This window comes from Mandrillus leucophaeus, unplaced genomic scaffold (assembly GCF_000951045.1).
Source record: "Mandrillus leucophaeus isolate KB7577 unplaced genomic scaffold, Mleu.le_1.0 Scaffold313, whole genome shotgun sequence".
Lineage (NCBI taxonomy): Eukaryota > Metazoa > Chordata > Mammalia > Primates > Cercopithecidae > Mandrillus > Mandrillus leucophaeus.
The window spans coordinates 1,166,546-1,179,741 of record NW_012103288.1 but is presented as its reverse complement, the minus strand read 5'-3'; the positions used below and the strand labels follow the sequence as shown (position 1 = coordinate 1,179,741).

The following is a 13,196-nucleotide window of genomic DNA, read 5'->3' as shown; positions in this document are numbered from 1 at the left end:
AATTAAACTAAAGAGCTTTTGCACAGCAGAAGGAACAGTCAGCAGAGTAAACAGACAACCCACAGAGTGGGATAAAATCTTCATAATCTTTACATCTGACAAAGGACTAATATCCAGAATCTACAAAGAACTCAAATCAGCAAGAAAAAAACAAACAATCCCATCACAAAGTAGGCTAAGGACATGAATAGACAATTCTCAAAAGAAGATATACAAATGGCCAACAAACATATGAAAAAAAATGCTCAACTAATGATCAGGGGAATGCAAATCAAAACCACAATGTGATACCACTTTACTCCTGCAAGAATGGCCATAATCAAAAAACAAAAAAAGCAGTAGATGTTGGTGTGAACGTGGTGATCAGGGAACACTTCTACACTGCTGGCGGGAATGTAAACTAGTACAGCCAAGATGGAAACAGTGTGGAGATTCCTTAAAGAGCTAAAAGTGGAACTACCATTTGATTCAGCAATCCCACTACTGAGTACCTACCCAGAGGAAAATCAGTCATTATACAAAAAAGATACCTGCCCACGCGTGCTTATAGCAGCACAATTTGCAATTGCAAAGTCATGGAACCAACACAAATGCCCATCAATCAATGAGTGGATAAAGAAACTGTGGTATATACATATGATGAAATACTACACAGCCATAAAAATGAATGAATTAACGGCATTCACAGCAACCTGGGTGAGACTGGAGACTATTATTCTAAGTGAAGTGTCTCAGCAATGGAAAACCAAGCATCATATGTTCTCACCCATATGTGGGAACTAAGCTATGAGGATGCAAAGGCATAAGAATGATACAATGGACTTTGGGAACTTGTGGAGAAGGGTGGTGGAGGGATAAAAGACTACAAATAGGGTACAATGTGTACTGCTCAGGTGATGGGTATGCCAAAATCTCACAAATCACCACTGAAGAACTTACTCATGTAACCAAACACCACTTGTACCCTCAATAACCTATGGAAAAATGAAAAGTAAAAAAGAATGTATATTAAAATGTTAATTATAAAATTTAGATGTGATTATCTAGGTGTTCACTATAAAATTCTGTTAATTTTGCTGTATGTTGGAAACTTTTCATTTTCAAATGAAATGAATGCTGAATAAATGAGTAAATGTTTAAAAATTATGAGAATATTATAAAAAACAAAATACTAATGAAATTAGATGAATAATGGTGATGAAAATTACAAATCACCAAAATTGATTCATTAACAAAATATAAAACACAAATGTACCAATAATCATCAAAGGAATCAAATTAGAAATAAATTTTCTCAACAACAATAAGACAAGAAGTCCTTAAAATGTCAAAGATGAGTTTTATAAAAACCTTCGAGAAAGTGATCATCTCTTCTTTAAGCAAATATTTTAAGAAAATACAAAGATGAATGAAAGCATATTATTGATATCAGTATTGGATGTCTACAACACACAAATCTATATAGATAAAAAGTAGTTTAGTGGATTTCTAGGGCCAAGGATGGGGATGGGATTGGAGAGTGACTACCCATAGGTGTGAGATTTCTTTGGGGATGATGAAATGTCCTGAGATTGGTGGTAGTGATGGGTACACAACTCTGTAAATATGCTGGACACCATTGAATTGTGCATTTTGAGTGACTGAATATTGTGATGTATAAATTATAATCTCAATAAAGTTCTTAAAAAGAAAAGATGGGGTGAATGCAATAAAAAAATTATAGTATCTCACTTGTAAATATAAATAGGAAATTCCTAAGTTAAATATTGGTAACAATTAATTAAGTTTTTAATACTCTACCTAAGTAGGGTGATTCCAGGAATGCAACAGTTCTTCAAAAACAGAACATGCACTGATACAATTTGTTATTAACAAATTAAATAACAAAAACCATATAACCATTTCAATGAATTTATTTTTTTCCAAAATATTTTTATTGCATGCTTATTGTGTGACAGACACTATACAACAACTGTAGTCCTCAATAGAAGCAGAAAAAGCATGTGATAAAATCTCACACCAATTCTTACCAAAATATGTTTAGAAAAGAACTCTACATTCAATATAATTCATAGGTTCAGAAAACACAAAAAAGAACTCTCTTAATAAGTTAACGATATTCATCAAAAATAGAGCATCATCCTTAATGCTGAAACATGAGAAGCTTTCTCATTGATCCCAACAGAAAGATGTCTATACTGGAGGTCCTGGCTGCTGCATGAACTTTAAAAATGAGATATATAAAAATTGCATACAGCCAGGCGCTCTGGCTCATGCCTGTAATCCCAGCACTTTGGGAGTCTGAGGTGGGTGGATCACCTGAGGTCAGGAGTTCAAGACCAGCCTGGCCAACATGGAGAAACCCCATCTCTACTAAAAGTACAAAATTAGTCAAGCATGGTGGTGCCCGCCTGTAATCCCAGCCACCCAGGAGCCTGAGGCAGGATAATCGCGTGAACTCAGGAGGTGAAGGTTGCGGTGAGCCAAGATCGCGCCATTGCACTCCAGCCTGGGCAACAAGGGCGAAACACTTGGTCTAAAAAAAATATATATATATATATACACACACACACACACACACACACAAAATCTTTCCCTAATTTAAGATAAAGTAATTAAAATATAATGTTAAAATCCAATAGTATCTATAAACAAGACGCTAGTACTAGAAAGATAGTTCAACAAACTTGACAGATACAAGATCAATGTACAAAATACCACAATGTTCCTATACATTAGAAATAACCAAGTAGCAAATATATCTGAATTTTTAATTCACAATAGGAACAAAAAATAGATGGTATCTGGTAATATATCTGGCAAAATTTATGTGTGAACTTTATCAAAATACCTTTCACCAACGGCAACAGCAGATCGGCCTTGGTGAAGGAAAGAAAATGTTGCTGTTTGCGTAACCACCACCTTGCTCAGCCATGGCTACAGTGCTTGTGCCTTCATGGACCAGAACTATGCTGACCAGGAAGGAAAGACTGACCTTTGCATGATAGGCGATTCTATTCAAAAAACTATTTTGAACTGCCTTAGCAGTGGGATCTCTCTGGTGAAAACTTATCCTAAATGGAGTCTCCGTTTCTTAACCCATAACTTACACATTCAAAATATAGTTATTGTGCAACAGGCATGTTAGAAGCTTTTAAAAATATTCTTGGCCAGGCGCAGTGGCTCACGCCTGTAATCCCAGCACTTTGGGAGGCCGAGGCGGGCAGATCACGACGTCAGGAAATCGAGACCATCCTGGACAACATGGTGAAACTCTGTCTCTACTAAAAATACAAAAATTAGCCAAGCATGGTGGCAGGCGCCTGTAATACCAGCTACTTGGGAGGCTGAGGCAGAAGAATTGCTCGAACCCAGGAGGCAGAGGTTTCAGTGAGCCGAGATCGCGCCACTGCACTCTAGCCTGGGTGACAGAGTGAGACTCCATCTCAAAAAAAAAAAAAAAGGAAAAAGAAAATATTCTTGAGAAGGTAGTAAAGATGGCAGAAAAATGTCCTTGTTCTCTTTGAGTTTATATTCTTTGATGCTGAAGAGTACAAGGTGAAGGGAAGGATGACACTTGCCAGCTTGTAAATAAATAAAAAGTAAAAGGTAATTAGAAAGAATAACTAATTTTGGACCATGATAATTTTAGTCCACATGCCTCTCTCAAATATACTTCTCATTAATCCTCCAATTGTGTTTCATCATCTAAGGGGTCTTTGCTAAATGTTTCTGGTTTCTTTTTGAAGTTTGATACAGGCTCTGCCCAGTCCTTTCTCTGCCATTGGCTCTCATGGTCTACCATTTCTACAGCATCATTAGGGCCAAGAGGCAGAGCTATTTGTCTAGCAATGTGTATGAGCTGACGAGTCATCTCTGGTTGTACATAGGTCCTCTCACAGCTACGGATGGTTGGCCATTGGATGAATAGTTTGAAGCGGGATAAACCAACATGTTATTTACAGTCTCTATGGGACATGCCTAGGTCCAAAACACAATTTCACATATCCCAATTATCCTCGGATATCTATACTTGCAATTCTATTGCCGTACTAATATTTACCTTTTAGATCCTTTCCTTGCAATGACAGAATCTAATTCTGGCTTATTTAAGCAAAATAAAATAAGACAACAATTATAAATCATTAAAAGAAGAATTCATGTATGGAGTCCGGGGTAGCTCACAGCCTCAATGGGACAGTCAGTGTATCAAGGTGGCAAAGAAAACAGGCGTTGGTGCAAGTCCCATTGGTTCCAAATTCCAACACCATGATTTATCTCCCTGAGCCAGTTTCCTCTTCTCTGAAACAGGAATAACTTCAGCATTTACCTAATGTATATGTTGTGGTATTTCAATGGAATAAAGAATATAAATTGCTTAACACAGTGCCTGATAGGATGCAAATATCTAAGAATGAACTCTTATTATGATTCATGTTTATAAATCTGGACTTGAAAGGGCAGAATCTAGGATAACTCTAGTGATCTTATCAGCAGGGGCACTTGCGTAGGCTGTGAGAGTGCTACATGCAGAAAGGCTGACCTTTGACTCTCTCCTTGAGACTAAAATTACCAAAACAGTAATCCCAGCTACTTGGTAGGCTGAGGCAGGAGAATTGTTTGAAGCTGGGAGGCGGAGATTCCAGTGAACCAAGCCACTGGACTCCAGCCTGGGCAACAAAAAGAGGCTGTCTTAAAAGGAAAAAATTATCCTAAGAGAGTAAATGATCTGGCATTGACCATGTGCCCATTTCTGGACCAGTCACTGTGCCAGGAAGAACGAGTGAATAATGACAGTGGTGGGGGGTGGGGAGGTGAGGGTGGAGAGGATTTGGGGATCCCATGATTAACAGTGTCTCTTGGAAGCATATTGAACCATGGAGTTCAATTATTAGAGGAATGGTAGAGATAAGCTGAGCAGACCATAACAATGTTTACCATAATGTGTATAATAAATACATATCTTTGTAAGAAAAAATTGCTAAGCGAGAGCTTTATCTTATCCATCTTCCTCTGAGTAGGGCTGAACTGGTATCATCCCAAGAAAATAATTTTCCACCTTTTCTTCAGTATTTTTCAGAAAAGGTAAATTTTCCACCTTAAGTATTTTTCAGAAAAGGACCTTGCAGATCCTGACATCAAGGAATTATCCTAGTGTCCAGGCACTGCTTATTGCGGTTTTATCCAGTTCCCTCATCACTCTAATTTCATAAGTCTATTGAAACACTAGAAATATTTTCTCAATGTTCTTCTCACAGCTGCCTTCACCTCCCTGTTCTTCAGGCTGTAGATGAGAGGATTCAGCATGGGAGTGATCACGCTGTACTGCAAGGAGAAGATCAACTCTTGAATGGATCCTGAATTTGGCATGAGATAGCGGAGTAATCCAGAGCCATAAAAGAAAATCACTGCTGTGAGGTGGGAGGAGCAGGTGGAGAAGGCTTTGCTTCTGCCTGTAGTGGAGTTGATCCTCAGTATAGTGGACAAAATGCAAATATAAGACAAGAATATCATGAGAAAATTTCCAAAGAAATGCAGGATGCTGGAGCAGAGCAGGGTGGTAAAACTTGCAGACACATCAGAGCAAGACAAAGGATAGAGAGAGGGCAGCTCACAGCTGAAGTGGTGGATATTTTCAGCCTCACAGAAGTCTAAATTGAGAGCTACAAGGATATTGATGAGGGCATCCAGAAAAGCCAAGCCCCATGAGCCCCCCACCAGCCCTGTACACAGCTGTCTGTTCATCACTTGGCCATAGAGCAAAGGAGAGCTGATGGCAACATAGCGGTCATAGGCCATCACAGCAAGCAGGCAGGATTCAGTGCCCCCAGTGGCAAACACAAGGAAGACCTGAGCCATGCAGCCCTCTACTGAGATGGTTTTCTTCTCAGACAGGAGGTTCTCCAACAGCTTAGGTACAGTGACAGAGGAATGGCAGAGATCCAAGAAGGACAGTTGTCCCAAGAAGAAGTACATGGGTGTGTGGAAGCAAGAATCAGCATTAACCACCAGCAGCAGCAGCAGGTTTCCCATCACAGTCAGGAGGTAAATCACCAGGAACAGCACAAAGAGCAGAGCTTGGGCCTGGGGGCCAGCAGACAGCCCGAGGAGGACAAACTCGGGGACAACGCTGTGGTTTCTCATTGCCTTCAGTATTTTATTTGGAATGAGATAAATAAATTGAGTGAAGCCTCTTCTTATGCCTAACAAATATTTAAATGTTTTAACCCTCTTCTCTATTCACAAAGTTTCTTGCTTACCCAAACACTCATATGCAGAAATGATAAACTACTCTGTCCCTAGATTTCCTAAACCCATGATCATCTTTTCTGCAAGACCCCAACCTTAGATTCTCTCTCTCTCCACCTTTGTGTTCTTTTTTTAATGATTCAGAGTTCGTTGTTGCTGTTGTTTTATTATTAAGGCTACTAGAGAGTGTTTGTAAACTATTGCTAATGATCTAATAGAGAGGGAGAGATTGAAGGAAAAATAGATTAAAATTGCAGAAATAGTGTCTCTGAGGGTGTGACAGCAGAAGTAGAGCATGGCCTTAGGTGGGAACATGTTTGCTTCATCCTTCAGACAGCATGAGGCTAGCAGATTCGGTGTTGGGGAGGAGGCAATTTCCATCCAGTGACTTCTACCTTTTCAATAAATACTTAAGTGAGGTCAGTCACGGAAAGTGAAAGGGGATAGCAATTGGAGAATTGCAGAGCACGGAGAAAGGGAAATAATCAGAGAGAAGGCAGTACAGAGAGACCTCCGATGCTATGTAACTGATCATGAGAAACTGTTGGTCAATATGGGAACACACTCCAGTCATAATCTCCATGCCCCATTTAAACATAATTTATATGTGATCTATTCAGATTCAGGTTCACCTCTTGTCTGTACCCTCATGCATTTGTAAACATAGATTACCTACTAACTCTAAAGCCTGGTCTTCTTTTTTTCCTACTCTGCACTGACAGCCCAGATTAAAATCACAGACTCAGGAGAACGCTTCAGCACTACTGACTACATTTTGGCTCTTCCTATTCTACTCTATCTTTTGTGTTCATACTGCAAAACAGGCACATTCAATTCTCAAAGGACTTATGGTTTCTCTCCCACTGTTTGTCCAAACACCACCCAGCATTAATGCTATTCTTAGGAATCGAGTCCACACTACCTGCATTTCTAACTCAGTTTAACAATAAACAGCACAGAATTAAAGAAAAACTTTTTCAAATCCAGAGGTCCAGACTAATAAGTCTGAATGTCAATGTGAGAATTATGAAGTTGGGAGTTTGGAAAATTCCTGTTGGATACAGACCTTTTCCTTGATTCCTAAAAGAGGAAAATAAAAGGTTAAATAGTGTGTATTATTTCTAAAAACCTAAATACTTCTGTCATGCAGGGAATGCATTTTCCATATTATTTTAATTGTTTTTCTTTTACTCACCAGTGTAGCTCTAGCTAGAGTAACCTGGATTCTTTTTGAGAACATCACATCATTGGCAGAAGATGCTGGAAAGTCAGGGAATCAAACCAAGAAATGCAGACAGAGAACCGCATCACTCATTATAATTTGGAGGGCAGCAAAAAGAAAGGTCTCCTCTTTTCCACTTGTCTCCAGATGGAGCCCCATTCACCAGCACTAGAAACTTAAATTGTGGGGGGAATTTCTCCTTTATAAATGAAGGTCAAAGAGTGAAAATCTTACAAAGGACATTTTCACAAAGGACAAACTTGGAAATTGTACCCTGTCAGGGCCTAGACTTCCTCACAGAAAGAAATATACTGTGTTAGCATTATTCAAGGGGTCACAGGAATAAATAAAGTCATCTCTTATTTTTTTAACCTGCTGCTGCAATTTCACTATTCTCAATGCTTCATCTATACAAACTCTGAATCCAAATTTAGAATGGAAACAGCTCTGAGAATGCTACCACTATGTTTAGTTATTGTTACAATCAGTTGGAGTCAGCTGACTAGATCTTTTCCCAAAAAGGCCTGCCTGAGAGGAACTTTTTAAAGAATGAGACGTACAAAAGTATCTAGCACTGTGGCAGTTACAAAAGTTACTCTGAATATATTATTTAAAAATACAAATGAATACATCGATGAATGGATGAGTATGTGAATAAATGTGGCTCAGGAAGAGAATAGTCTAGGGCTTTGCTCCTCACCAAGAATAGACCTGATTGGGAGCCAGTTGAGGATTTTAGACTCCCTGGGCTTGTATTAAGCCAGATATAGCAAAGGTAATAGAGAAGAATTTCACCAACTGGACAGGTTTGCCCCACAGCAGTGTGTTTTGCTCTGTTCTGCACTTCCACATACCTCGGAGTATGTAATTATAGGGGATACCCATAACTAAAGACATGGTTAGTTTCTGAATCTCATATGTTTGGAGTTCTGGGAGAGGGTTCTTTTTGAGTCACAAAGTGCCCAGAGTCTATCGCTGATGTCCTCATCTCCTCCCATCCCTTACAGAGAGCTCTCAAGTATTAGCCTTCCCAAACTTACAGGTTTCTGGCATAATGTGGGCTTTCAGCACCAGAAACAAGGAATATAGCAAGATAAAGGAAAGAGATCTTGTCTCAATTGTGCCATTTGTACAATGGAATCAAGCAGTAACTACCCTGCAAAGTGGTGAGGTCTTAATTGCTAACTTGAGTATAGTGCTGAAGACAATTGAGGGACTGAAGAATCGTCAGATTCTCTTTTTTTCACCCCCAATCCAAGTGTTTCATTTTCCCAAAAGTAGAAAGAGAAGTGATGTTGAGGAGCAGACCAAAACATCTTAGGTAACACAAATGAACACCATATTGAGGTGGGGGAGAACTCTTAAATACCTCCAACCCATGAGAACAAAGATCAGATGAGAGGACTGACAGGGAAAGGAAGTGCCTGATGGAAGAATGGCAGGAAGTGGTGGAAACAGAGGGAAACAAAGTAGCAGGGAAAATCCTGAAAGGACAGAGGGAAAACATTACCATACTTCTGTCTTTTCCTGGTGCACAATGTATCCTGTTTTTCTGAGTTGGTGGGTGTGCCTCTGAACTTGGGAAAAATTCACAGGAGAGAAAATGTACCACAACTGTGATCTTGTGAGCTGACATTGTTTTTTAAGATCTTTTTTGCATAAAGAGAAATACGTAAGCTCATTCCTCAAAAGCTCCAGGAAGTAAAGATTTTAAAAAGCTTTTCTGAAGTTTGACAGCATTTTTGCTCTTATCTTGTAATAACTCCAAAACTACAAAGAAAGGGAAACTAGAAACCTTCAAATTCTTAACAGCAACTTTTTTCATACTTCCCCTAGCATAATTACACAATCATTTCTCTATACCTGTTAATATAGTACTAAGAGCACCATGCTAACAAAGGAGGCTCAGGTCTAGCCATTCAGAAGGGCGGCTGGGTTAAGTTGGCCAAAAGGATGGCAAAGTATGATCTGAAAACCCTGAGGGCAGCTGGGTCCATCCTGATTAGAAAGCTCAGCCTGAAGCAAACGCTAGGTTCATTAGCTAAAAATGATTACTAGCTGATTCCACTGGGAATTCCCATTGAAGCTAAGTGACTCACGGCTTATTTTTAGATCTTCTTGCCAATATTGCCAGGTATTTAATTACTGGATATATTAAAAATAATGATGATTATATATATGATGTTACTATTATTAGGCAATCAATAATAATTCAAATCTATCCACATATTTAACTTTTGGGTTTTTGCTCAACTTTTCTGCGTCTAGAACTGAAAATCTTAATAGCTGAAACTGAGATTTCAGTGGATACATTTGACACAAAATAGACAAAGCAGAAGAAATTTTAGTGACTCAAAAGATAGGTAAGAAGAAAATAAGAACTTCCATCTTTGAGCATTTTTTTTCTCCTTGAAGTCCTCCTTTTAAATTTTCCCTTAGTGCAAGTCTTTTAGTGATAAATATATTTCACCTTAATTCTTAAAGGATTTACCACTGGCACAGAATTCTAACAGGGAGTTATTTTTTATTCAGTAATTCGAAGATATCACTACACTGTCTTCTGTCTTCTTGTTACAAGTCTAATGTGATGACATGAGAGCTCTCTCTCTCTTTCTCTGTGTGTGTGTGTGCATGCGTGTCCCCACCCCATGATGACACCGTGAGGAGGTGGCCATCTACAAGCCAGGGAGTGGCCATACTTTGATCTTGGACTTCCTAGCCTGCAGAACAGTGAGCATATAGATTTATGTTGCTTAAGACACTAGACTATGGTGTTTTGCTATAGCAGTCCAATTGACTAATACAATAGAGAAGACATCTCTTCTCAATTCAAAATAAGTGCCTCGACCAGTGCTTTAGACAGATTATTCTGCTTTGTCAGAAACCTTTCTCCTCCAGACTTGCCCTTCCTCTGCTTAGGATTCCAGTTTTCAAAAGTAGGAAATTATAGAACTGAAGTCTTTTTTGTACCATTCTCTAATCTATTCCTCCCTATCCATACATAACCACTATCCTACAGTTAGAATGTGGTTTCTCGTGTAGCTTCTTCTGCTACCCGTGGTAGCAGAATTGTCTTCGAAAGATGCCCATGCCCTAATCCTTGAAACCTATGACTATGCCACCTTACATGGCAAAAGAGATTTTGCAGATGTCATTGAAGTTATAGACCTTAAAATAGGGAGATTATCTTGGATTATCCAGGTGGATCTAATCTAATCACATGAGTTTTTAAAGGGAGAAAACTTTCTCCCACTGGTGTGAGAGAGATGTGATAGAAATGGAAGTCAAAGAGATTTAAAGCATAAGAGGACCTGACCTATTTTTTGTTGCTCAACGAGGGACACACGGAAAGCATGAGAAGTAATGTAGGCAGCCTCTAGGAGCAAAGACCAGCCTCCCGCTGGCAGCCAGCAAAAAAAACAAAGACCTCAGTCCCACAACTGAAAACATCAACCATCAGTCTAAGCTTGGAAGTAGATTCATTCCCAGAACCTCCAGAAAGGAATGCAGCCCTGATGACATCTTTGTTTAGGCTTGGTGAGACTCTGAGCAGAGAAACCGTGTGAGCCACTCTGTACCTGGACTCCTGACTTATAGAGCCATGAGCTAATCAGTACGTATTGTTTCAGGTTGCTATATTTGTGGTAATTTCATTTGTTACACAGCAATAGAAAATGAATACATTTCCCCTTGTATGCTTTTATATTTTTATTACACGTGTCTATTTTTAAAAACTTTACATAAATGTCTCTTGTTATGTGTGACATTCTGAAATTAGCTTTTTTTTCATTCAACATGCTTTAGAAATTTATCCAGGTTGATATATGTAAAAATAGTTCATTCATTTAATTGTTATAAAGTGTTGTATTATATGATTATACCACATTTCTGCATTTTTCAGAAGATTAAAGAACAAGTAATGAATTTGAACATGTTTTGGTTTATCTGCATATTTTATAGGATTTTCTATGTAGACAAGCACATCATCTTCAAATAATAACAAGTCCTTTTTCTCTCTCTTTCCAGGTGTTAAATTTTAAATTATTTTATTTCCTTGTCATATTGCATTAATTGGGATTTTCAATACAATGTTTAGTTGTAGAGGTGAGTGGCCATATTTGCCTTATTTTAATTGAATACAATACTTCTGTTGATGAAGAGTCTAACTGTAAAATATTTGAAGAGATTTATTCTGAGCCATATATGAGTGACCATGGCCCATGACACAGCCCTCAGGAGATCCTGAGAACATGTGCCCAAGGTGGTCATGTGCAGCTTGGTTTTATACATTTTAGGGGGGCATGAGACATCAATCAAATACAAATTTAGAAATAAATTGGTTTGGAACACCTTGAGGAGGGGGCAGCTATGGGCTATAGCTTCCGGGCTATAGCTTCCAGGCTATAGGCAAATTTAAACATTTTCTGTTTGACAATTGGTTGAGTTTGTCTAAAGACCTGGGATCAATAGAAAGGAAACATTCAGGCTGAGACAACAGATTATGGAAATCAAGGTTCTTTTGAAGTCTCATAGTGGGTGCCCTTAGAGACAATAGATGACTACTCTTTCCTATTCAGACCTTTAAAATCTGCTAGACTCTCGGTTCATCTCTTCAGTATTAGGAGAATCTTCAGCCTGAGAGAAAAAGATCTAGCTAGTATCTATTGAAAGATGTTAATAGAGATTCTTTACAGATGCAAATTTTCCCTACAAAGGATGGTTTTGTAGGGCCATTTCAAAATACGGCAAAGAAACATGTTTTGAGGTAAAGTACTTTTATTTTCTTTTTTGTCACATAATGTTATGCCAGAGTCAGATTGGAAAGTAAGTCACAATATGCAGGGTTAAATAAAACCCATCTCATGAGAATTTATGGTTTGTAGGTCATGACTCCCCAGACTGCTTAGATAGGAATTTGGGCAAGATAAGAACAAATCAGAATTTAGTCCTTGTTTCTAAAATGTATTATTTAAGTAAAAGTTTACACTAGGCTTTGTACTCTATCACATTAAGGAAGTTCCTTACTATTCCCAGTTTACTAAGACCTTTATAATAAATAAGAGTTAAATTTAATTGAATGCCTTTTTGCATCTGTTGGGAAAACCTGATATTTTTTCACATAAAATTTTAATTAGTGGATATTAATAAAACATCTTCTGAAGATTCAATTATAAAATTGTTCCATGATATGATTTGGTTGTGTCCCTACCCAAATCTCCACTGTGTCCCCACCCAAATCTCCACTTGAATTGTCCCTCCTAGAATTCTCACATGTTGTGGGAGGGACCCAGGGGGAGGTAATTGAGTCATGGGGGCCAGTCTCACGAGATTTGATGGGTTTATCAGGGGTTTCTGATTTTGCTTCTTCCTCTAATTTTTCTCTTGCCACTGCCATGTAGGAAACACCCTCTGCCATGATCCTGAGGCCGCTCCGGCTATGTGGAACTGTAAGTCCAATTAAACTTCTTTATCCTCCCAGTTTCTGGTATGTCTTTATCAGCAGCATGAAAACGAACTAATACGTTGCATTAATGCTACTGTAAATCTAACCATTTTAAAACTAGAGGAATGGAAAAGAAACAATCCTATCTAACAGTATATATATATGTATATATATAAAAAACAACCAGCCCCTGAATGGCTTTTGGCTAAATAATGAAATTAAGGCAGAAATCAAGAAGTTCTTTGAAATTAATGAGCACAAAAAATACAACATACCAGAATC

At 38.4% G+C, this 13,196-nt stretch overlaps 1 protein-coding gene across 1 annotated transcript; it reads right to left on the bottom strand.

The window, feature by feature from the left end:
• Positions 1 to 5,226: 5,226 nt before the first annotated feature.
• LOC105544959 (olfactory receptor 8S1-like) lies at positions 5,227 to 6,144 on the bottom strand. Its single transcript, XM_011987686.1, has one exon. It carries the CDS (start codon positions 6,142 to 6,144, stop codon positions 5,227 to 5,229), a length of 918 nt encoding a protein of 305 aa, XP_011843076.1.
• Positions 6,145 to 13,196: the final 7,052 nt, after the last annotated feature.